At 50.9% G+C, this 25965-nt stretch overlaps 1 protein-coding gene across 1 annotated transcript; it reads right to left on the bottom strand.

The window, feature by feature from the left end:
* Positions 1-505: 505 nt before the first annotated feature.
* Positions 506-25965, bottom strand: EBI3 (Epstein-Barr virus induced 3). The gene is made up of 6 exons (XM_060233435.1): positions 25808-25965; positions 22761-23009; positions 19072-19189; positions 16845-17017; positions 7085-7248; positions 506-793 (listed from the first exon to the last, which is right to left on the bottom strand). Exons 1-6 carry the CDS (start codon positions 25902-25904, stop codon positions 542-544), a joined length of 1053 nt encoding a protein of 350 aa, XP_060089418.1. The 5' UTR covers positions 25905-25965; the 3' UTR covers positions 506-541.

The following is a 25965-nucleotide window of genomic DNA, read 5'->3' as shown; positions in this document are numbered from 1 at the left end:
TGGCCCCCTTGGTGGACCTCCTGATAGCACCTGGGGTTTTTGGCCACTGTGACACAGAGTGTTGCACTGGATGGGCCATTGGCCTGATCCAACAGGGCTTCTCTTATATTCTAATGTGACACAGAGTGTTGGATTGGAGGGGCCATTAGCCTGATCCAACAGGGCTTCTCTTATGTTCTTATGTGACACAGAGTGTTGGATTGGAGGGGCCATTGGCCTGATCCAACATGGCTTCTCTTATGTGACACAGAGTGTTGGATTGGAGGGGCCATTGGCCTGATCCAACATGGCTTCTCTTATGTTCTTATGTTCCCCCTCTCCCTTCTCCTCCCTCTACCCATCTATTTGCCTTCCTTTCCTGCCTGCTCTCAAACCTCTGACATTCATGTCTTGCAGCTCTCAAATTTTGACGCGTATCCTGTGTGGCTCTTATGTTAAGCAAGTTTGGCCACCCTTGGTCTAGAAACATGTTAGACAGAGGGAAGGGAAGAAAGGACAGTTTGCCCATGGAAACCACACTTGGATATTCTCAGGTCGAACTTCATGGGGATCCCACCCAGACTAAATCACAGAACGGCCTAGGCAGGGGCAACGGACACCCCCCGGAAGCGCTGCGGCTGGCAGTGCCCTCGACGCCCGTCATTCTGGCCTCCAGGCTGTTCCAGATGCTGGGGGGACTCCAGGCACTACGTTTGCCATGGTCGAGGTAGTCTTTAGCCGCTACTTGGACGTGGTACACAGCTCCTGGATGGATCCCGGTCAAAACGAAAGAGGTTTGCTCGGAAGGTCTGGTCTGAAAGAGGTGAGAGAGACAAAGGTGGTGTCACGTTCCAGAAACCCTGTTCCAGCCAGTCCACTCCAAGGTTTCTCAACACCCGGAGAGCCTTTTTTTCTCTCTCACCACCACCACCTAACCCTGGGTTGCCAATCCCCAGGTGGGGGTAGGGGATCCCCCGGTTTGGAGGCCCTCCCCCCGCTTCAGAGTTGTCAGAAAGCAGGGGGAGGGGAGGGAAATGTCTGTTGGGCATTCTGTCATTCCCTATGGAGATTTATTCCCGCAGAAAATCATGGAGAATTGATCCACGGGTATCTGGGGCTTTGGGGGGGGCTGTTTTTTTGGGTAGAGGCACCATATTTTCAGTATAACGTCCGGTGCCTTTCCCCAAAATACCCCCCAAGTTTCAAAAAGATTGGACCAGGGGTTCCAATTCTATGAGCCCCAAAAGAAGGTGCCCCTATCCTTCATTATTTCCTGTGGAAGGAAGGCATTCAAAAGGTGTGCCGTCCCTTTAAATGTGATGGCCAGAACTCCCTTTGGAGTTCAATGATGCTTGTCACAGCCTTAATCTTGGCTCCACCCCAGTGTCTCCTGGCTCCACCCCTAAAGTCCCCAGATATTTCTTGAACTGGATTTGGCAATCCTAACCTGACCTTTGCCACGAATCATCCACTGGGAGTAGGCTTGCCAATCCCCAGCTGGGAACCAACAACACGGGGCCACAGTTCATTATTGAAGGTGATACAAAGAACAAACACTGTTGTGATGCTGGGCCTAGCGAGGCCTGCAGGCCCCAGGGAAGCCTGCTTAGGAGTTACTGGGGAAAGCCTACATCTCCCAGGATTCCTTCTGTCCCTCTGATTGGGTAGCGAGGGGTATGGAGGGGAAACACGCCCAGAGAGGGGTGGGGCCTGGGAAGAGAATAAATAAACACCAAGCCCAGGAAGTGGGCGTTCTTTCCCTAGAAGGCTTAGCTGGAAGCAGGCTGTCGCCTGGAGAGTTGGAAGCAAGGGAAAAGGCCCTTACCCAAAGGGGGGTAAGTGTAGTTTTAGAGTAGGGACTGTAGAGATAGATGCGTTAGGGCATTTGTTTATTTTCCCTTCACCCTTTTACTGGTGAATGCACCTTGTTAATTTACACTGCACTAAAATAAACCTTTTTGTTGCTGTTCACTCTGCCTGGGCCTCACGCCAAGAATCCCAGCTACAAATACAAGTTGATGGGGTGTGAACTGGCAGAGACTGACCAAGAGAGAGATCTTGGGGTCGTGGTGGAGAACTCACTAAAAATGTCAAGACAGTGTGCGATTGCAATAAAAAAGGCCAATGCCATGCGGGGAATTATTAGGAAAGGAATTGAAAACAAATCAGCCAGTATCATAATGCCCCTGTATAAATCGATGGTGCGGTCTCATTTGGAGTACTGTGCGCAATTCTGGTCACCGCACCTCAAAAAGGATATTGTAGCATTGGAAAAAGTGCAGAAAAGGGCAACTAAAATAATTAAAGGGTAGGAACACTTTCCCTATGAAGAAAGGTTAAAATGCTTGGGGCTCTTTAACTTGGAGAAACGTCGACAGCGGGGTGACATGATAGAGGTTGACAAGATTATGCATGGGATGGAGAAGGTAGAGAAAGAAGTACTTGTGGGCATTCAATGAAATTGCTGAGCAGTCAGATTAAAACGGATAAAAGGAAGTCCTTCTTCACCCAAAGGGTGATTAACATGTGAAATTCACTGCCACAGGAGGTGGCGGCGGCTACAATCATAGACAGCTTCAAGAGTGGGGTATGATAAAAATAGGGAGCAGAGGTCCATCAGTGGCTATTAGCCAGTGTGTGTGTGTATACACACACACACACATTTTGGCCACTAAGAACATAAGAGAAGCCATGTTGGATCAGGCCAATGGCCCATCCAGTCCAACACTCTGTGTCACACAGTGGCCAAAAGTTTATTTATATATATATATATACACACACACACATATATATACACACTGTGGCTAATAGCCACTGATGGACCTCTGCTCCAAATTTTTATCTAACCCCCTCTTGAAGCTGGCTATGCTTGTAGCCGCCCCCACCTCCTGTGGCAGTGAATTCCACATGTTAATCACCCTTTGAGTGAAGAAGTACCTCCTTTTATCCGTTCTAACCCGACTGCTCAGCAATTTCATTGAATGCCCACAAGTTCTTGTATTGTGAGAAAGGGAGGAAAGGACTTCTTTCTCTACCTTCTCCATCCCATGCATAATCTTGTAAACCTCTATCATGTCACCCCGCAGTCGACGTTTCTCCAAGCTAAAGAGCCCCAAGCGTTTTAACCTTTCTTCATAGGGAAAGTGTTCCAAACCAGTAATCATTCTAGTTGCCCTTTTCTGCACTTTTTCCAGTGCTATAATATCCTTTTTGAGTTGCCCTTTTCTGCACTTTTTCCAGTGCTATAATATCCTTTTTGAGGTGCGGTGACCAGAATTGTACACAGTATTCCAAATGAGACCGCACTATCGATTTATACAGGGGCATTATGATACTGGCTGATTTGTTTTCAATTCCCTTCCTAATAATACCCAGCATTGCGTTGGCCTTTTTTATTGCAATCGCACACTGTCTTGACGTTTTCAGTGAGTTCTCTACCACGACCCCAAGATCTCTCTCTTGGTCAGTCTCTGCCAGTTCACACCCCATCAACTTGTATTTGCAGCTGGGATTCTTGGCCCCAATGTGCATTACTTTGCACTTGGCCACATTGAACCTCATCTGCCACATTGATGCCCACTCACCCAGCCTCAACAGATCCCTTTGGAGTGCCTCACAATCCTCTCTGGTTCTCACCACCCTGAACAATTTAGTGTCATCTGCAAACTTGGCCACTTCACTGCTTACTCTCAACTCCAAATCATTTATGAACAAGTTAAAGAGCATGAGACCCAGTACTGAGCCCTGCGGCACTCCACTGCTTACTGTCCTCCACTGCGAAGACTGCCCATTTATACTCACACTCTGCTTCCTATTAATTAACCAGTTACACAAAGTGTTGGACTGGATGGGCCATTGGCCTGATCCAACATGACTTCTCTTATGTTCTTATTTGGCCTAAGCCAGCGGTGGCCAATGGTAGCTCTCCAGATTTTTTTTTGCCTACAACTCCCAGCATAGCCAATGTCTGGGGCTGATGGGAGTTGTAGGCAAAAAAAAATCTGGAGAGCTACCATTGGCCACTTCTAGCCTAAGCTACAAGATGCCTGAAGGGCTTGGGAAGGTACTCTGGGTCTTCTCAAGGGGAACCCTTAACCCAGAGTGGTGGCAGCACTTGGTAAGACCCCCCTGAGTCGTGACACTGTGGTATACGGCCTACGATGTTCAGTAACTTTAGGAGTCACATAAAATATAAAGAAGTGCAACTTTACAAAGAGGATTCAGCCACAACGTTACAAGAAAGGTCAATGCCAACGAGCACCCAGATATAAGCTCATTTCGTCGCGTCCGTATAACACCAAGCTGAGAGGTAAATTTTGGATTACAATAGATTTAAAATGACTTCAGATTTATTCCATTTCCATTCTGCTTGGCGTTATATCTCGTAATGACCATGGTTTATTCCAGGATGGGAACTTTGGAAGAAAGTCAAGACGCTGCAGAAAGCATTAGAAAACATTAATGATGAATTGTAAAAAGTGGCTGATAACCCTTGAAGGAAACAAGATTACTCCTGAGGAAGTCTTTGGACATAATAAAATGAGCTTATATCCGGGTGCTCATTCAGATTGACCGTTCTTGTAATGTTGTGAATCCCCAGGTGGGGGCAGGGGATCCCCCTGTTTGGAGACCCTCCCCCCGCTTCAAGGTCATCAGAAAGCAGAGGGGGAGGGAGGGAAAGGTCTGCTGGGCACTCCATTATTCCCTATGGAGACCGATTCTCATAGGGTATAATGGAGAATTGATCTGGGGCTCTGGGGGGGGGGGCTGTTTTTTTAGGTAGAGGTACCGAATCCGCAGCATAGCATCCAGTGCCTCTCCTCAAAACACCCCCCAAGTTCCAAAAAGATTTGACCAGGGGGTCCAATTCTATGAGCCCCAAAAGAAGGTGCCCCTATCCTTCATTATTTCCAATGGAGAGAAGGCATTTAAAAGGTGTGCGGTCCCTTTAAATGGGATGGCCAGGACTCCCTTTGGAGTTCAGTTATGCTTGTCACAACCTTGCTCCTGGCCCCACCCCCAAAGTCCCCAGATACTTCTAGAATTGGACTTGGCAACCCTAAGTGGGAGGGTCCGGGTTCCCAGATCCCCTTCCAAGTCCTGAGGCCTGGCCTCTGTGCTTCCCGCTGTCCAGCACCTGGTCGGGGACCGTTCACTGCTGTGGGTCCCAAGAGAAACAGCCTCTTGCCCACTGCCTGCCTTCCCAACTGCACGCCTTTTAAAATAGCGTGTCCGAGACAGTAAAGGTCTATGGAGCTGTGAAGCAGAGGAGACTCACCTGGAGTCTTGTGTTCAGTTTGAGGCACCACATTTTAAGAAGGATCTAGACAAGCTGGAACGGGTCCAGAGGATGGCGACGAAGATGGTGAGGGGTCTGGAGACCAAGTCCAATGAGGAAAGGTTTAAGGAGCTGAGCATGTTTAGCCTGGAGAGGAGGCGGCTGAGAGGTGATAGGATCTCCATCTTCAAGTCCTTGAAGGGCTGTCCTATAGAGGATGGTGTGGAATTGTTTTGGTCTGGAGACCAAGTCCTATGAGGAAGGTTTAAGGAGCTGAGCATGTTTAGCCTGGAGAGGAGGTGGCTGAGAGGTGATAGGATCACCATCTTCAAGTCCTTGAAGGGCTGTCCTATAGAGGATGGTGTGGAATTGTTTTGGTCTGGAGACCAAGTCCTATGAGGAAGGTTTAAGGAGCTGAGCATGTTTAGCCTGGAGAGGAGGTGGCTGAGAGGTGATAGGATCACCATCTTCAAGTCCTTGAAGGGCTGTCCTATAGAGGATGGTGTGGAATTGTTTTGGTCTGGAGACCAAGTCCTATGAGGAAAGGCTGAAGGAGCTGGGGATGTTTAGCCTGGAGAGGAGGCGGCTGAGAGGTGATAGGATCACCATCTTCAAGTCCTTGAAGGGGCTGTCCTATAGAGGATGGTGTGGAATTGTTTTGGTCTGGAGACCAAGTCCTATGAGGAAGGTTTAAGGAGCTGAGCATGTTTAGCCTGGAGAGGAGGTGGCTGAGAGGTGATAGGATCACCATCTTCAAGTCCTTGAAGGGCTGTCCTATAGAGGATGGTGTGGAATTGTTTTGGTCTGGAGACCAAGTCCAATGAGGAAGGTTTAAGGAGCTGAGCATGTTTAGCCTGGAGAGGAGGCGGCTGAGAGGTGATAGGATCACCATCTTCAAGTCCTTGAAGGGCTGTCCTATAGAGGATGGTGTGGAATTGTTTTGGTCTGGAGACCAAGTCCAATGAGGAAAGGTTGAAGGAGCTGGGGATGTTTAGCCTGGAGAGGAAGCGGCTGAGAGGTGATAGGATCACCATCTTCAAGTCCTTGAAGGGCTGTTCTATAGAGGATGGTGTGGAATTGTTTTCTGTGGTCCCGGAAGGTAGGACCAGGACCAGTGGGTTGAAATTAAATCAAAAGAGTTTCCGTCTCAACATTAGGAAGAACTTCCTGACCGTTTGAGCAATTCCTCGGAACAGGCTTCCTTCTCGGGAGGTGGTGGGAGAGGTTTTTAAACAGAAGCTAGATGGCCATCTGACAGCAGTGAGGATCCTGTGAATTTAGGGGGAGGTGTTTGAGTTTTCTGCACTGCTCAGGGGGTTGGACTAGATGGTGATCCTATCACCTCTCAGCCACCTCCTTTCCAGGCTAAACATCCCCAGCTCCTTCAACCTTTCCTCATAGAACTTGGTCTCCAGACCCCTCACCATCTTTGTCACCCTCCTCTGGACCTGTTCCAGCTTGTCTAGATCCTCCTTAAAACACGGTGCCCAAAACTGAACGCGAGACTCCAGGTGAGGTCTTACCAGAGCAGAATAAAGCGATACCATCACTTCATGTGATCTGGACACTATACTTCTCTGGATGCAGGGCAAAACTGCATTTGCCTTTTTAGCTGCCGCACCACACTGTTGACTCACATTCAGCGTATGAGCCACTAAGACCCCGAGATCTTTCCACACAGACTACTGGTAAGACAAGTCTCCCCCATCCTATAACCATGCATTGGATTTTTGCTACCTAAATGCAGAACTCCACATTTATCCCTGTTAAAATTCATCTTATTTGAGACCATTTGTCAGCAGAGTATGGCCAATCGACCCCTCTCACCATTTTGCTGCTGTTGGTTCTGTCCCTTGAGTAACGGACCACATACTTGAGGGGAAAGTACTCGAGAAACAGCCAGGAACTGGGAGGCTTCCAGTCCAAACGCAGCTTCCAGCTCACTCCCGGGATCGCAGAAACCTTCAAGTCTTCTGGAGGATCCGGCTTGACTGGAAAAAAAGCCATGATGGAAACGGACTCAAGCACGAGGCAGCCACAAGACACATGAAGCCCTTAAAGAGGGGGGGGAGGCAGGAATTCCACTCCTTCTCAGTCTTGGGTGGGACTGGACCATTCCACCACTACCCATGCAGACGCAGCACAGAATGGCCTGCCTGCCTGCTAGAATTAACAGACGATTCTGCCCGTTGCATCTCTGCATGAGTCTGATGAGAGGCTGTCGTGATCGACAAGTTGCCCCTCCCCACATGTTCTCCAGAGGGGGCTTAGATCTGGAACGCAAAACTTACCATCGATCCTTGAGCTGGAGGAGGCAAGATTGACATCAACCAGAGAAAGAGCCTGGAGAGGAGGCGGCTGAGAGGTGATAGGATCACCATCTTCAAGTGCTTGAAGGGCTGTCCTACAGAGCAGGAGTGGCCAAGGGTAGCTCTCCAGATGTTTTTTTGCCTACAAGTCCCATCAGCCCTAGCCAGCATGGCCAATGGCTGGGGCTGATGGGAGTTGTAGGCAAAAAAAAAAACATCTGGATAGGGTGGCCATAATGTCTGAAGGCCAGCCAGGGACACCTTGGGGGGGGGGGGAAGGCAGGAGTGCGCGCGCGCGAAGTGCGCGCGCCGCCGGAAACAGGAAGTGACGTCACTTCCGGCGACGTCACTTCCGGCGACGTCATACCACCGCCGGAAACAGGAAGTGACATCACTTCCTGTGACATCATTTCCCCCGCGCCACCTGCCGGAAACGGGAAGTGACATCACTTCCTGTGACATCATTTCCCCCGCGCCACCTGCCGGAAGCAGGAAGTGACATCACTTCCTGTGACATCATTTCCCCCAAATGGCATCATTTCCCCCAAATGCCACTGCCGGAAACAGGAAGTGACTTCACAGCACTTCCTGTGACGTCCCCAAAAATCCCCCAAATATCACCGCCGGAAACAATTTTGTTCTCAAATCCTGTATATACTTCATCAGTATATGGGATAAGGCACTTTCTCAACTGTGCTGCATAATGCAGCCTATTTATTTTGTCCTGTTGGCTCTGTTGGCTCTATCTGCGCCACCTTCATCACTTTCGGGGTGTGGATCCCCCAGTGGGGTGGGCTCCCGACTCCCTCCGCCGGCTGTTTCTGATAGCCCTGCGCCCCCTCTTTCATTTGATATGTGTCCCGTGCGGGTGCCACCCTCCTGCCGGGAGATGCCGCAAAATGAGCCCCCTTGAGGCTTATGGCGGCAGGGCTCGGGGGAAGCAAGCTAGACTGCTGTTCTTTTGAGGGGTTATAGAGTGTTTCGAGCCCCTCCCTGTGGCATTGGTCCCATCGTCGTGGGACCCAGGGGGCCGGCGCAGCAGCCTGCCGAAGCAGCCTGTCACTAATAACACAGGTCGAGATGCGGAAGTGACTGACAGGCTGCTTCAGCGGGCCGCTGCGCCGGCCCCCTGGGTCCCACAACGATGGGACCGATGCCACAGGGAGGGGCTCGAAACACTCTATAACCCCTCAAAAGAACAGCAGTCTAGCTTGCTTCCCCCGAGCCCTGCCGCCATAAGCCTCAAGGGGGCTCATTTTGCGGCATCTCCCGGCAGGAGGGTGGCACCCGCACGGGACACATATCAAATGAAAGAGGGGGCGCAGGGCTATCAGAAACAGCCGGCAGAGGGAGTCGGGAGCCCACCCCACTGGGGGATCCACACCCCGAAAGTGATGAAGGTGGCGCAGATAGAGCCAACAGAGCCAACAGGACAAAATAAATAGGCTGCATTATGCAGCACAGTTGAGAAAGTGCCTTATCCCATATACTGATGAAGTAAATACAGGATCTGAGAACAAAATTGCACCAGAAGACACAAACACAAAGCTCCCTTACACTGAATCAGTGCTTGGGTCCACCAAAGTCAGTATTGTCCACTCCAGTCACAAACACAAAGCTCCCTTACACTGAATCAGTGCTTGGGTCCACCAAAGTCAGTATTGTCACATAAGAACATAAGAGAAGCCCTGTTGGATCAGGCCAGTGGCCCATCCAGTCCAACACTCTGCGTCACATAAGAACATAAGAGAAGCCCTGTTGGATCAGGCCAGTGGCCCATCCAGTCCAACACTCTGCGTCACATAAGAACATAACAGAAGCCCTGTTGGATCAGGCCAGTGGCCCATCCAGTCCAACACTCTGCGTCACATAAGAACATAACAGAAGCCCTGTTGGATCAGGCCAGTGGCCCATCCAGTCCAACACTCTGCGTCACATAAGAACATAAGAGAAGCCCTGTTGGATCAGGCCAGTGGCCCATCCAGTCCAACACTCTGCGTCACATAAGAACATAACAGAAGCCCTGTTGGATCAGGCCAGTGGCCCATCCAGTCCAACACTCTGCGTCACATAAGAACATAACAGAAGACCTGTTGGATCAGGCCAGTCCAACACTCTGCGCCCATCCAGTCCAACACTCTGCGTCACATAAGAACATAACAGAAGCCCTGTTGGATCAGGCCAGTGGCCCATCCAGTCCAACACTCTGTGTCACATAAGAGAAGCCCTGTTGCATCAGGCCAGTGGCCCCTCCAGTCCAACACTCTGCGCCACATAAGAACATAAGGAGGGAAGGAAGGGAGGAGGGAAGGGAGGAGGGAAGGGAGGAGGGAAGGGAAGGGAAGGGAAGGGAAGGGAAGGGAAGGGAAGGGAAGGGAAGGGAAGGGAAGGGAAGGGAAGGGAGGAAGGAAGGAAGGAAGGAAGGAAGGAAGGAAGGAAGGAAGGAAGGAAGGAAGGAAGGAAGGAAGGAAGGAAGGAAGGGAGGGAAGGGAGGGAAGGAAGAAAGAAAGGAAGGGAGGGAGGAGGGAGGGGAGGAGGGAGGGAAGGAAGGGAGGAGGGAAGGGAGGAGGGAAGGGGAGGAAGGAAGGAAGGAAGGAAGGAAGGGAGGGAGGGAAGGAAGAAAGAAAGGAAGGAAGGGAGGAGGGAGGGAGGGAAGGAAGGAAGGGAAGGGAGGGAGGGAAGGAAGGGAGGGAAGGAAGGGAGGAAGAAAGGAAAGAAGGGAAGAGGGAGGGAAGAAAGGAAGGCCGCCCCCCCCCCCGCTTTCGGCCCCCTTACCTGCGGTGGCGGTCGGCGGCGAGTCGGGCGGCGGCGGCGGGTCGGGCGGCGGCGGCGGGTCCGGCGGCGGCGAGTCCAGCGGCGGGGGCGGCGGCGAGGCCAGGGAGGCGTCGGAGAGGCCTTCCTTGGCCGGCGCTGGCCCGGGAAGGCCTTCCAGAGCCTCTGGAAGGCCTTCCCGGACCAGCGCCGGGTGCTCCGCGGCCTCCCCGCGGCCTCCGCTGGTCGCTGGGGGCCTTCCAGACACTCTGGAAGGCCCCCAGCGACCAGCGGAGGCCGCGGGGGAGGCCTTCGCTGGCCGGCGCTGGCCCGGGAAGGCCTTCCAGAGGCTCTGGAAGGCCTTCCCGGACCAGCGCCGGGTGCTCCGCGGCCTCCCCGCGGCCTCCGCTGGTCGCTGGGGGCCTTCCAGACACTCTGGAAGGCCCCCAGCGACCAGCGGAGGCCGCGGGGAGGCCTTCGCTGGCCGGCGCTGGTCCGGGAAGGCCTTCCAGAGGCTCTGGAAGGCCTTCCCGGACCAGCGCCGGGTGCTCCGCGGCCTCCCCGCGGCCTCCGCTGGTCGCTGGGGGCCTTCCAGACACTCTGGAAGGCCCCCAGCGACCAGCGGAGGCCGCGGGGAGGCCTTCGCTGGCCGGCGCTGGCCCGGGAAGGCCTTCCAGAGGCTCTGGAAGGCCTTCCCGGACCAGCGCCGGGTGCTCCGCGGCCTCTCCGCGGCCTCCCCGCGGCCTCCGCTGGTCGCTGGGGGCCTTCCAGACACTCTGGAAGGCCCCCAGCGACCAGCGGAGGCCGCGGGGAGGCCTTCGCTGGCCGGCGCTGGCCCGGGAAGGCCTTCCAGAGGCTCTGGAAGGCCTTCCCGGACCAGCGCCGGGTGCTCCGCGGCCTCCCCGCGGCCTCCGCTGGTCGCTGGGGGCCTTCCAGACACTCTGGAAGGCCCCCAGCGACCAGCGGAGGCCGCGGGGAGGCCTTCGCTGGCCGGCGCTGGTCCGGGAAGGCCTTCCAGAGGCTCTGGAAGGCCTTCCCGGACCAGCGCCGGGTGCTCCGCGGCCTCCCCGCGGCCTCCGCTGGTCGCTGGGGGCCTTCCAGACACTCTGGAAGGCCCCCAGCGACCAGCGGAGGCCGCGGAGAGGCCTCCCCCACCGCTGCCGGCCCCGCGCGCGGGCGGGGAAGGCGGGGAGTGAGGGAGGGAGCGTCCCTGCGCGTGCGCAGGGGCCCTGCGCAGGCGCAGGGACGCTCCCTCCCTCACTCCCCGCCTTCCCCGCCCGCGCCCGCGGCCCACCGGCTCCTGGGCTGCCTAAACCGGGACCTTTAATGGTCCCGGTATAGGGAGCCCGGGATCCGGGATTGGGTGGCCAGATCCGGGAATGTCCCGGGAGACCGGGACGGTCTGGCCACCCTACATCTGGAGGAACTACCCTTGGCCACACCTGCCATAGGGCATAACAAAGAATTGATCCGCGGGTATCTGGGGCTCTGGGGGGGGGGTGTTTTTTGAGGTAGAGGCACCACATATTCTGCATAGCATTCAGTGCATCTCCTCAAAACACCCTCCAAGTTTCAAAAAGATTTGCCCAGGGGGTCCAATTCTATGAGCCCCAAAAGAAGATGCCCCTATCCTTCATTATTTCCAAAGGAGGGGAGGGCATTTGAAGAAGACGACTGCAGATTTATACCCCACCCTTCTCTCTGAATCGGCTTACAATCTCCTATATCGGGTGGATCACCATGTTCAAGTACTTGAAGGGCTGTCATCTAGAGGATGGGGTGGAATTGTTTTCTGTGGCCCCAGAAGGTAGGATCAGAACCAACGGGTTGAAATTAAATCAAGAGTTTCCGGCTCAACATTAGGAAGAACTTCTTGACCGTTAGAGCGGTTCCTCAGTGGAACAGGCTTCCTCGGGAGGTGGTGGGCTCTCCTTCCTTGGAGGTTTTCCAACAGAGGTTGCAGGCCATCTGACAGCAATGGAGATCTTGTGAATTTAGGGAGAGGCATTTGTGAGTTTCCTGCATTGTGCAGGGGGTTGGACTAGACAACCCTGGAGGTCCCTTCCAACTCTAGGATTCTATGAGAGAACCACTAATGCTGCTTTGAACGCCTTGAAAGAAGAGGGTCGATTCTAAGAAAATGGGATGTTTTAAAGTCTAAACTAAAGTTTAACCTCTTGCCTAGTTTATGCGCAACCCTACTCAGTTCATGGTTTTGTTTTCTGGTAAGGATGACTAATCCTTGTTAATTAGTAACCTAAAGCTTGGTTAAACAATGGTAAGACCTCACCTGGAGTATTGTGTTCAGTTTTGGGCACCACATTTTAAGGAGGATATAGACAAGCTGGAATGGGTCCAGAGGAGGGCGACGAAGATGGTGAGGGGTCTGGAGATCAAGTCCTAGGAGGAAAGGTTGAAGGAGCTGGGCATGTTCAGCCTGGAGAGGAGGCGGCTGAGATCACCATCTGATCACCATTTTCAAGTATTTGAAGGGCTGTCCTATATATAGGAAGGTGTGGAATTGTTTTCTGTGGCCCAAGAAGGTAGGACCAGAACCAGTGGGTTGAAATTAAATCAAAAGAATTTCCGGCTCAACATTAGGAAGAATTTCCTGACCGTTAGAGCAGTTCCTCAGTGGAACAGGCTTCCTCGGGAGGTGGTGGGCTCTCCTTCCTTGGAGGTTCTTAAACAGAGGCTAGATGGCCATCTGACAGCAATGAAGATCCCGTGAATTTAGGGGGAGGTATTAGTGAGTTTCCTGCATTGTGCAGGGGGTTGGACTAGATGACCCAGGAGGTCCCTTCCAACTCTAGGATTCTATGATTCTTCGGGAGGTGGTGGGCTCTCCTTCCTTGGAGGTTTTTCAACAGAGGCTAGATGGCCATCTGACAGCAATGAAGATCGTTTAATTTAGAGGGAGGTATTTGTGAGTTTCCTGCATTGTGCAGGGGGTTGGACTACATGACCTTTGAGGTCCCTTACAACTCTAGGATTCTATGGTTCTCAATTGCTGCCCCCCGTTGGTGGAACAAACTGCCTGAGCAAGCCAGAGCCTTGTGGGACCTTGCCCAGTTCCGCAAGACCTGCAAGACGATACTATTTCAGCTAGCTTTTAACTGAACCTGCCCAGGTATAAGATCTAATTGGATGTCTAAGAATTTTTATTTATTTGATTTATTTCATTCGATTTTTAGCCCTCCCTCCCCATAGAACAGCGGCCCCGTGGCGCAGAGTGGTAAAGCAGCAGTACCGCAGTACTGTGATCTGAACTCTCTGCTCACGTCACGACCTGAGTTCAATCCCAGCAAAAGCTGGTTCAGGTAGCTGGCCCAAGGTTGACTCAGCCTTCCATCATAAGAACATAAGAGAAGCCATGTTGGATCAGGCCAATGGCCCATCCAGTCCAACACTCTGTGTCACACAGTGGCCAAAAAAATTATATATATATATATACACACACACACAAACACATATATATACACACTGTGGCTAATAGCCACTGATGGACATCTGCTCCATATTTTTATCTAACCCCCTCTTGAAGCTGTGTATGCTTGTAGCCGCCGCCACCTCCTGTGGCAGTGAATTCCACATGTTAATCACCCTTTGGGTGAAGAAGTACTTCCTTTTATCTGTTTTAACCTGAATGCTCAGCAATTTCATCAAATGCCCACGAGTTCTTGTATTGTGAGAAAGGAGAAAAGTACTTCTTTCTCTACTTTCTCCATCCCATGCATTATCTTGCAAACCTCTATCATGTCACCCCACAGTCGATGTTTCTCCAAGCTAAAGAGCCCCAAGCGTTTAAACCTTTCTTTATAGGGAAAGTGTTCCAGCCCTTTAATCATTCTAGTTGCCCTTTTCTGGACTTTTCCCAATGTTATAATATACTTCCGAGGTCGGTCAAGTGAGTCCCAAGCTTGCTGGGGGGGAAAGTGTAAAAGACTGGGGAAGGCAATGGCAAACCACCCCATAAAAAAAAAGTCTGCCATGAAAACATTGTGAAAGCTACGTCTGTCACCCCAGAGTCGGAAACGACTGGTGCTTGCACGGGGGACCTTTTCTTTCCTTCCCCATAGAACAGGCTCAGGACGGGTTCCATCATAAAAACAGTCAACAACAGTAAAAAACAGTAAAAGCCCAATTTAAAATATATAAAATCTAACATTGAATGCCATCTGTAACTAAATGGAAATGAGCAACAAACTGATTAATTGTTTTAACAATGCTTAACTCAATTGTTTTATGGGGATTACTGTGTATTGTGAGACGCCCTGAACTTGCTTCGGTGGGGAAGGCGGGAAATAAATCGAATAAACTAAACTAAGCCCCGTTTCCTCTGTGCTAAGAGTTCAATAGTTCATCTGTGTCGCCAAAAGCTCTGGATACTTCCAGCTGGCAGGAAGGGTCAAGGGAGATGAACCTCGCATTGGGGGAAGAGGGGCAGACGGGTTTACTTGGGACTCCACAACCAGGCTGGTGGGCAAAGCAATGTGCAAATGGCTTCTTCCTTGCCCTGAGATTGGCCATGCAGGAATCCAGGATCCAAGGGATGGGGAAGTCTTTCCTTATGAAGAAAGGTTAAAATGCTTGGGACTCTTTAGCTTGAAGAAACGTCGACTGCGGGGTGACAAGATAGAGGTTTACAAGATTATGCATGGGATGGAGAAGATAGAGAAAGAAGTACTTTTCTCCCTTTCTCACAATACAAAAACTCCTGGGCATTCAATGAAATTGCTGAGCAGTCAGGTTAAAATGGATAAAAAGAAGTCCTTCTTCACCCAAAGGGTGATTAACATGTGGAATTCACTGCCACAGGAGGTGGTGGCAGCTACAAGCATAGCCAGCTTCAAGAGGGGGTTAGATAAAAATATAGAGCAGAGGTCCATCAGTGGCTATTAGCCACAGTGTGTATATGCTATGTGTATGGCCACTGTGTGATACAGAGTGTTGGACTGGATGGGCCATTGGCCTGATCCAACATGGCTTCTCTTATGTTCTTAAGTCCTTTTCAGAATCCTGACATTTATCACACCAGCGACAAGACGTTGCAGACTGACAGGGCTCCAATTTCCCGGACAGGGTGGGGGTTCTCCCGCCCTGGAGGTTCCTAACCCGCCAGCCCACATTGGGCAGGCAGGGGGATCCTCCCCTGACGTCGCCGGCACAATGATTTCACTCGGAAGTGATGTCATCACGCCGGTGATGTCACCCGCTGGCCGCTCTAGGAGTGGCTGAGAAAACTTTATGGTTTCTCCGGACGCTCTAGCAATTTGGGAGGAAAACTCTAGAGTTCCCCCCCCCCCAAATTGCTAGAGTGTCCAGGAAAACCACAAAGTTTTCCCGGATGCTCCTAGAGCAGCCGGTGCGTTTTTAAGGATACAACAGAGAACATAACGAGTTGCATTGTACAGAATCATTGCATGCACTGGAACTTTGATCTGCCCACAGGAGCAGACAAATCATCTTTAAAGTGTTGGAAAGTCAGAAATTGACATGCATGTATGGAACTCTGAATGCTGAACTCACGCACTTAGGAACTGTAAACTTGTTGTGTTTCCAATTTTGTTATATTTTCTAGAGTCATTTGCTGTTAAATTTAATGAACTTGATATTTTCCCATTTATCTATTGTGTAACTGGTGCCCTGTGGTGCAGAGTGGTAAAGCTGCGGTACTGCAATCGGAGCCCTCTGCTCACGACCTGAGTTCGATCCCAGCGGAAGCTGGGTTCAGGTAGCTGGCTCCAGGTTGACTCAGCCTCCCATCCTTCCGAGGTTGGTCAAATGAGTCCCCAGCTTGCTGGGGGAAAAGCGTAGAGGAGTGGGGAAGGCAATGGCAAACCACCCCGTAAAAAGTCTGCCGTGAAAACGTTGTGAAAGCAACGTCGCCCCAGAGTTGAAAACGACTGGTGCTTGCACAGGGGACTACCTTTACCTTTTTAACGGGTGTTTAAATTTTGGATTTTGGAATAGTAGTTCGTTATTTTTCCAGGGGGTTTTTTTTTGGCGTCTTTGATTAGCCTTCAAAATAAGCCACTTCGGGCCCCTTTTCCGTTGTGAGGGCAACATCCTCTTCTAACCTGGGGGGAAAAGGCAAATCTTGGCCAGGGGTCGTTTTGTAAAAAAAAATAGGTGGTGGAGCTCATCCAGGGATTGTTATGCAGCTGCACCTACTCTTCAATGGACAAGGAGGCGGAACTCTCAGAAGAAGGAGGGGGAACGCTCAGAAAGGTTCAGGAGCTGCGCTCCTGTGAGCTCCCACTGAATCTGAGGCCTGGTCTTGGCTACGGCAAGAGGGAAAGATGGAGGCTGTGATCAGTGTTCCCTCTAAGCTGCAGAGTCTCACGAGCAAAAATTCCACTTCGTGAGCTACTGGCATTAAAGATGTGAGCTGCTGCATGAATTATTGTGTCCCGGGGCCCTTCTTCCTGAGCGAAGACAAAAATGTGTGAGCTGGAGGCTAAAAATCTGTGAGCTAGCGCCCTCAGCGCAGAGGGAACACTGGCAGCGATCCCGCGCAAACTCACCGATCTGCCTCAGGAGGAAGGGGAAGAGGCTGGTGTTGGCTCCCAGTGGGTTCACCGCTGTCACGTTCAACACGTAGGGGACGATGGAGAACAGCTGCACGTCGGCGATGGAGCAGGTTTTGTCTGCTGAATGGGCTTGCACGCACTCACGCTCCTCTCCATCCATGTCGTGCCTGACGTACAAAGAGACCAGAGCTTAAGATCTGTTCAGGAACAAGTTGGTGACACTTATATCAATTACCTGAAGAGGCATCCTGCAAGCGTTTCTACACCAGCCTGGTCTCTTCCGGATCAGCCTCTGCTGGGGGCAGGTAATTCCACCCCATCTCTGCATAGGGCGGCCAAACCCCCAGTACCATAGAGTTTTCCCCTCCCAAATGGTTAGAGCGTCTGGAAAAACCATAGAGTTTTCCGGAAGATGCCTAGAGCGGTCGTGCACAGTGTTGCCGGCGCGACGATTTCACTTCTGGGTGACATCATTGCATCACGTGCGCACTTCCTGTGTGCACAAAAGTCCCTCATTTCAGGGCAAAGGGGACTTGACGACCCTATCTCTGCGCTGAGCCTCATTGGAACTCGTTCCTGATGTACAGGTAACCAAAGAGCAGACCCTGGCTTGGTTGGTCCATGACTGCACAGAAACCCTGAAGAAGATCATGAAGGTTCTCCCCAGTCACTAGTAGACACTGGGAGACCTCCCTCCATGAAAGCATCTAATCTCCTTTTAAATCCATCCATGTCCGTGGCCACCGCTACATCCTCTAGCAGTGAATTCCACAGTTTAATCCCTCGCTGTAAAGGAGTACGGTGTGGAGAATGAATCATAGAATCGTAGAGTTGGAAGGGACCTCTAGTCCAACCCCCTGCACAATGCAGGAAACTCACAAACACTTCCCCCTAAATTCACAGGATCTCCATTGCTGTCAGATGGCCATCCAGCCTCTGTTGAAAAACCTCCAAGGAAGGAGAACCTACCACCTCCCAAGGAGGAAGCCTGTTCCACCGAGGAACGGCTCTCTCGGTCAGGAATTTCTTCCTAATGTTGAGACGGAAACTCTTTTGATTTAATTTCAACCCACTGGTACTGGTCTTACCTTCTGGAGCCACAGAAAATAATTCCACACCATCCTCTATATGACAGCCCTTCAAGTACTTGAAGATGGTGATCCTATCACCTCTCAGCCGCCTCCTCTCCAAGCTACATATCCCCAGCTACTTCAACCTTTCCTCATAGGACTTGGTCTCCAGACCCCTCTCCATCTTGTCTAGATCCTTCTTAAATTGTGGTGCCCAAAACTGAACACAATACTCCAGGTGAGATCTTACCAGAGCAGAGTAAAGCGATACCATCACATCACGTGATCTGGACACTAGACTTCTGTCGATACAGCCCAAAATTTCATTTACCTTTTTAGCCACCGCATCACACTGTTGATTCATGTTCAGCGTATGAGCCACCAAGACCCCAAGATCCTTTTCGCACAGACTACAGCTAAGACAAGTCTCCCCCATTCTATAACCATGGTTTAAACCAGAGGTGGCCAAACTTACTTAACGTAAGAACCACACAGAATAAATGTCAAGTGTTTGAGAGCTGCGAGACATGAACATCAAATGTTTGAGGGCAGGCAGGCAGGCAGGAAGATAGATGGGGAGGGAGAGGTAGAAAGAAAGCAACTTTTACTTTAAATGCATTCTCCAAGTCACTGGTTGGAGAAGTGATTTAAAGAGAGAAATGCTTTTTTCCAAGCTGGGGCAGTGGAGGTTTCAAGAGCCACACAATATGTGTGAAAGAACCACATGCGACTCCCGAGCCGCAGTGTGGCCTCCCATGGTTTAAACATTTCATCAGTGAATCCAGAAGGTGAGGGGGTGGTTGGCTGAGTCTCTCTGGGTGGCTGAATGCTGGCGCCTGGTTCACACGCACAGGACAGTAAGGGGGGCACAGGGCTGTGTGGTGAATCACTGCAAGCATCAGGGAAGGATCTGGGAGACCTGGTGTCAAAGGCCCACTCAGCCCGTAGCTTGCAAAGGGACTGCAGGCTTGTCGGCTTACAGTGTTGGTGCGATAATGGGAGAGGGGAAGGGAGGGTCACGTCTGTCCCCTCAAGCGCCTCAAAGAAAAGGAAGGATCAAAATGTGTGTGGTAGTCAGACAAATGGGTGCAGTGAATGAGAGGAGGGGCGGGGCTAGAAGAAGAGCATCATGGGATTGGTCCTTTTCATACCGATATGTGGTGATGAAAAACGTGTCCAAGTGAGTATCTCTTTCCAGTTTCCAGGTGCAATGGATAGGACTGGCATAGCTGGTGGAAAAGCACTGGATGGAAGGCTTCTCTGGGGGATCTGCAGAAAAAGAAGGAAAAAGAGAGAAGTCACACAGAGGGGACTGGTTGAGCCTCTGTCATGATTCTTTGCTGACCGGTTGTCTAGAGCCGTATACCTTTTGCACACCTCCCCCCATTCACCAGCCCTTCATTTCTGGGATTTGATTTGAAATTGCCAGGCTTGAATGGATCGTCCCCACTGAGGAGAGTGAAAGGCAGGCATCGGACATACGTACATAATTTATTTCTACGGTCATTGACCGCCACCAGGGCCGGGGCTTTTTCTGTGGTGGCCCCCACGTGGCGGAACGCCCTTCCGGAAGAAATTGGAGCCCTGCAGGACCTGGTACAGTTCTGCAGGGCCTGCAAGGCTGAACTCTTTCGGCTTGCGTTTAACACCTAAGGCGGGCAACTGCTGTATTAGAATATTTAAACCATAGCCTTGAAAGCCCAACCGGCACTGTGATAACATCTGAGCGCCAACGTGACAGCAGTAATAATGTCAGCAATATGTGAGTGCCAAAGCAACAACAGCAGCGATGGTAAACGGATCTTGGATGATCAGCCTATCATTTTGTAAAGTGTTACATTGTTTTAGCGGCCCCATGGCGCAGAGGGGTAAAGCAGCAGTACTGCAGTACTGTGACCTGAACTCTCTGCTCATGACCTGAGTTCGATCCCAGCGGAAGCTGGATTCAGGTAGCCGGCCCAAGGTTGACTCAGCCTTTCATCCTTCCGAGGTCGGTCAAAGGAGTCCCCAGCTTGCTGGGGGAGAAGTGTAAAAGACTGGGGAAGGCAACGGCAAACCACCCCGTAAAAAGTCTGCTGTGAAAACGCTGTGAAAGCAACGTCACCCCAGAGTCAGAAACGACTGGTGCTTACACAGAGGACCTTTCCTTTCCTCATGAGTAAGAGTCCTGTGGCGCAGAGTGGTAAAGCTGCAGCACTGTAGTTCAAACTCTCTGCTCATGACCTGAGTTCTATCCCAGCGGAAGCTGGGTTCAGGTAGTTGGCTCGAGGTTGACTCAGCCTTCCATCCTTCCGAGGTCAGTCAAATGAGTCCCCAGCTTGCTGGGGGGAAGTGTAAAAAACTGGGGAAGCCAATGGCAAACCGCCCCGTAAAAAGTCTGCCGTGAAAACGTTGTGAAAACAACGACACCCCAGAGTCGGAAACGACTGGTGCTTGCACAGGGGACCTTTCCTTTCCTTGTTTTAAAGCTGAATTGTCGATTTTATAATGTTGTTAGCTGCCCAGAATCCGTAAGGGGAGGGCAGGATACAAATCTAATGGAATAAAAAAATAAAATAAAATACATAGAGGAGGAACAAAAGATCACCCAGTACATTATCGAAATTCATACAGACACGGTCGACAGAAGCTGACATTAAAATATTAAAAATAAAATATTACAAAGCAATGAAAAGAGCAGGCATCTCAGGGGAAAGGCCGTTGTGTGCTCCACCTCCACTCTGGCGCCATTGAGTAGCATCAGTTATGTACCTTTTCTGCCCCCACCTGAAGCCAGTAGACTCCACCCCATCTTACCTGGCCGCTGCCCTGAACTCCCAGTCTCCACCCTTCGGCTGGCAAGCTCCGCCTTATGGCCTCTAAGATCCTCTGTAGATCTCCAGTCTACTACGAAGCTCAGCGGCTGCTCTCTCTCTCTCCCTCGCTCTCTCCCCTCCCCACCCCCGCAGCCTCAGCTACATTACAGAGTTGATGTGAAGTTAAAAGAGGGAAAGGAGAACTACAGCGTTGCTCACTAGCCCCTGCCCCAGCAGCCGGCGAGGGCTTTGGGAAGGTGAAATGTGCAGTGGTGGACTGCTGCCAACATGGCAGTGTCAATTCAGAGTGATCATCCTGGAGCAACACCACCCTCCAGTGCTCTAGGACAGGGGTGTCAAACACGCGGCCCGGGAGCTGAATCAGGCCCTTGGAGGGCACCTATCAGCCCCCCCCCCGAGCAACTGGCTCTTGTCTGCTTCCTTCTCCCTCTCTCTGGCTTCCTTCTGCATCACAGCTTGCTTTGCAAGGCTTGCTCAATCGCACAGGAGCTCCAGAGCGAAACCTCTGATTTTCTCCATTGGCTGAGGCTCCTCCCTTGGGGAGGGGGGGGAGGCAGAGCTTGCTTTGCCAGGCTCTCTCAATTGCACAGCAGAACTACTGAGCCAAGCCTCTCTTCATTTATTGGCTGAGGCTCCTCCCCCTCCTGGTTCCCTGGGGGAGGAAGGAAAGAGCCAGAGCTTTCTTTGCCCGGTCTCCTGGATCCCAGGAGAGAATACAAAGAAAGCACTTTTAAGCACAATGTGTGCTAATGTTTTAAGTTTTTAAAAAACATATAATTGCATTTGTGTTCCTTATAAAATCTGTATCTGCTATTAAATAGGTACACACATGGCCCGGCCCGACAAGGTCTCATTTATGTCAGATCCAGCCCTCATAACAAATGAGTTCAACACCCCTGTTCTAGGAAGTTCCCCAATGGCTGTGATGGACCATAGAAACTGGAGAAATTCCTAGAGTGTCAAAGACATAGCAAACAGAAGTGACATTGCCATGTCTTTGAATCACAGAATCATAGAGTTAGAAGGGACCTCCAGGATCATCTAGTCCAACCCCCTGCACAATGCAGGAAACTCACAAATCCCTCCCCCTAAATTCACAGGATCTTCACTGCTGTCAGAGGGCCATCTAGCCTCTGTTTAAAAACTTCCAAGGAAGAAGAGCCCAACACCTCCCGAGGAGGAAGTTTGTTCCACTGAGGAACTGCTCTAACTGTCAGGAAGTTCTTCCTAATGTTGAGCCGGAAACTCTTTTGATTTAATTTCAACCCACTAGTTCGGGTCCTACTTTCTGGGGCCACAGAAAACAATTCCACCCCATCCTCTATAGGACAGCCCTTCAAGTACTTGAAGATGGTGATCCTATCACCTCTCAGCCGCCTCCTCTCCAGACTAAACATCCCCAGCTCCTTCAACCTTTCCTCATAGGACTTAATCTCCAGACACCTCACCATCTTCGTTGCCCTCCTCTGGACCCATTCCAGCTTGTCTAGATCCTTCTTAAAATGTGGTGCCCAAAACAGAACACAAGACGCCAGGTGAGATCTTACCAGAGCAGAGTAAAGCGATACCATCACATCACATGATCTGCACACTAGACTTCTCTTGATACAGCTCAAAACCGCATTTGCCTTTTTAGCCACCACATCACACTGTTGACATGTTCAGCGTATGATCCACTAAGACCCCGAGATCATTTTCGCACAGACTACTGCTAAGACAAGTCTCCCCCATCCTATAACCACGCATTGGATTTTTCCTACCTAAATGCAGAACTTGACAGAATTTATCCCTGTTAAAATTCATTTTATTGGTTTTAGCCCAGTTTTCCAGCGACATCACCTTTGCGCTGTGAGTGTGGCACAGGAGAGCTGGTGAGGGCACGCTGTGCAACCTGGGAAACCTAGAGAACCCTGAAACCCTCGCGAGGTAATTGGAGAAAGGCCAGGGTAGAAAAAGCACCAGCCGGAGAGATGGAAGAGACAGAGTCACGATCCCAAAGGCAACCTGTGTGTTTTTCTACTCACAGCCCAGCTTCAGGTAGACTCTGCGCAGCACCCGTCCTGTCGCAGGATCGTAGCAACTGTATTCCGCCTCCTCAGCCCGGCTGGCGTTCTGCAGGGCCAGGCCGCCATCTTCTCGCACTGATGCTTTCTGAATGGGCCCTGCAGTGCGGTTCACTCGCCACTCCACTGCAGACACGCCTTCGGGGGCCGGGCACTTCAAGAGCACTTCCGAAAGACCCAGGGGAGCGTACTGCTGGACTACAAGATCCGCTATCCCCCGCAATAACAAAAAACAGGAAGCAAAAAGGTTAGTATATGACACACGGCTCCGTATTGGGTCAACAATAATTCCTCTGCCGCATTGGTAAGTTCCCTGAGATGGGTGGCCCAGATGGGTGATCGTGTCGGATCTTGGCAGCTGTAGCTCCAAAGAAACAAGATTTGATCGACAAAATCCCGGACACAGCAGAAATGGACATACTTGCGCTTTGTCTTAAGGGCAGGACACTAAAAGACGGAGAAAAATCTTTGGAAACCTTTTTTTACAAATGGCTTCATCGTGTATGAACTTGATTTTGTATATTACCTGTTGCACTTTCTAATGTATTCCTCACTTTGATAGGGTTGAATTTATAGTAGCAAACTATTTAGTATGTGAGAGTTGGACCATAAGGAAGGCCGAGCGCAGAAGAAGAGATGCTTTCGAGCTGCGGTGCTGGAGAAGACTCTTGAGAGTCCCTTGGACTGCAAGAAGATCCAATCAGTCAGTCCTAAGGGAAATCAACCCAGACTGTTCCCTGGAAGGTCAGATGCTGAAGCTGAAGCTCAAAGACTTTGGCCATCCAATGAGAAGGGAACAATTACTCGAGAAGACCCTGATGCTTGCAAAGACAGAAGGCAAAAGAAGGGGATGGCAAAAGAGGAGATATGTTCTGAATAAAAGGTTGTTGGTCTTAAAGGTGCTATTGAACTCCTGCTTTGTACTACTACTTCAGACCAGCTATGGCAAACCTAGGCAGTATACTAAAAAGTAGAGACATCACCCTGCCAACAAAAGTCTGTATCATCAAAGCTATAGTATTTCCAGTAGTAATGTATGGCTGTGAGAGCTGGACCATAAGGCTGAGCGCAGACGAAGAGATGCTTTTGAGCTGTGGTGCTGGAGAAGACTCTTGAGAGTCCCTCGGACAGCAAAAAGATCCAATTCGTCAGTCCTAAGGGAAATCAACCCAGACTGTTCCCTGGAAGGTCAGATGCGGAAGCTGAAGCTCAAATCCTTTGGCCACCCAATGAGAAGGGAGCACTCCCTGGAGAAGACCCTGATGCTGGGAAAGACAGAAGGCAAAAGAAGAAGGGGACGGCAGAAGAGGAGATGGCTGGACAGCGTTACTGATGTAACAAACATGAATTTGAGCAGACTTCGGGGGACGGTGGAAGACAGGAGGGCCTGGCGTGACTTGGTCCATGGGGTCGCAAAGGGTCGGACTCGATTATGTGACTGAACAACAAATAGGCTATACACTTGTTAAGACTATTATGTAGTCTAATGATGCAGGGGGGGGGGGGAATGAGTTGACTCTATTATACTTTTACCCCTTTTCCCTTCCCACTTTTGTATTTCCTTACCCCTCCCTTTTTTGAAATTTCAATAAAATATATATAACCAGATCTCGGGAGCCAAGCAAGGCTGCTCCTTGGATGAGAGGATGTTAAGGGCTGGTGACCCTATCTGGGTGTTGGACCCCTGCAGCTCACCAATGTTCTTGCTCCGTGTCCCCCCACTGCCGCAGTTTTTATTTGGCCGTTTGCCTGACACTGGCGTCCTCCTGATGAGGTTCCAGGCACCCCTGGCTCTGTTGCAGGTTTCCCCAAAGCCGTTTGGCCTGATGGTTTCCAAAAACGAATATGCAGAGAGTACAGATGAGAACGGCAGACCTTTGAGCATCCTTACCCACATCTGGCACCATTTCTGGATCCATCGCACTTTAGTACTAACTGCCTAGGATCTGTGCACGTGAGAAAAGGGAGGAACGGTGGCTCAGTGGCAGAGCATCTGCTTGGGAAGCAGAAGGTCCCAGGTTCAATCCCCGGCATCTCCAACTCAAAAGGTTCCAGGCGGTAGGTGATGGAAATGGAGGGACGGTGGCTCAGTGGTAGAGCATCTGCTTGGGAAGCAGAAGGTCCCAGGTTCAATCCCCGGCATCTCCAACTCAAAAGGTTCTAGGCAGTAGGTGATGGAAATGGAGGGACGGTGGCTCAGTGGCAGAGCATCTGCTTGGGAAGCAGAAGGTCCCAGGTTCAATCCCCGACATCTCCAACTCAAAAGCGTCCAGGCAAGAGGTGTGAAAAACCTCAGCTTGAGACCCTGGAGAGCCGCTGCCAGTCTGAGGAGACAAGACTGACTTTGATGGACCCAGGAGGGTCTGATTCAGTATAAGGCAGCTTCATATGTTTATATGTTCATAAAGCAAATATTACATGATCTGCCTGAAGTAGCACCATTGCCATTTATCTGACTGGGTTTTTTTTTGTTTTAATATTGCTTTTGTTTACTGTCTATTTTATGCTGTTAGCCGCCTTGCATCTGTATAGAATGGGCGTAAAGTCCATTTCAAGAAAATTCTGGGGAGTTTGGGGGTGGAGCCAGGAGATTTTGGGGGTGGAGCCAGGAACAAGGGTGTGACAGGCATAATTGAACTCCAAAGGGAGTTCTGGCCATCCCATCTAAAGGGACCGCAGACCTTTTTAAATGCCTTCCTTCCATAGGAAATAATGAAGGATAGGGGCACCTTCTTTTGGGGTTCCTAGAACTGGACCCCCTGGTTCAATCCTTTGAAACTTGGAGGGTGTTTTGAGGAGAGCTGTTGAGGGTGTTTTGAGGAGGCTATGCTGAAAATTTGGTGCCCTCCCACAGCTCACACCAGGGGGGCAAGGACACTAGAAGCCCTCCCACTGGATGCTCTGTCTCGCAGTAATTCAGCAAATGTGGGCATAAATTTGGCTACCAAACAGCCACGCATATGACCCTCTCTCCCCCCCCCCAAATGTCTTCTTTTCCACCATCATACCTTCCTCCTTTTTGAGCCAAGCGGAGTCTTCGTATGAAGCAGACCAAGTTGGCAGGAGAAGAGCAAGCGTCAGGATCCACTGCATATCCAGCACCATGGAGAGAGAGCTGACACAGCTCAGAATCCCATCTGAAAGAATCTGAAAGTCCAAACAGGCG

The sequence above is a fragment of the Heteronotia binoei genome, chromosome 2, assembly GCF_032191835.1.
Source record: "Heteronotia binoei isolate CCM8104 ecotype False Entrance Well chromosome 2, APGP_CSIRO_Hbin_v1, whole genome shotgun sequence".
In the NCBI taxonomy this organism is placed as follows: domain Eukaryota; kingdom Metazoa; phylum Chordata; class Lepidosauria; order Squamata; family Gekkonidae; genus Heteronotia; species Heteronotia binoei.
The sequence above is the reverse complement of the archived record's forward strand: the minus strand, read 5'-3'. Positions and strand labels throughout refer to the sequence as shown.

Excerpts from the sequence above, each read along its gene's own strand:
- EBI3 (XM_060233435.1), bottom strand. The coding sequence starts at position 25,904 with ATGGTGCTGGATATGCAGTGGATCCTGACGCTTGCTCTTCTCCTGCCA. Across the intron at positions 17,018-19,071 it reads TTTTTCATCACCACATATCG|GCACGACATGGATGGAGAGG; the intron begins GTATGAAAAGGA and ends TTTGTACGTCAG. Across the intron at positions 7,249-16,844 it reads CTTCCTCCTGAGGCAGATCG|TCAAGCCGGATCCTCCAGAA; the intron begins GTGAGTTTGCGC and ends CTTTTTTTCCAG.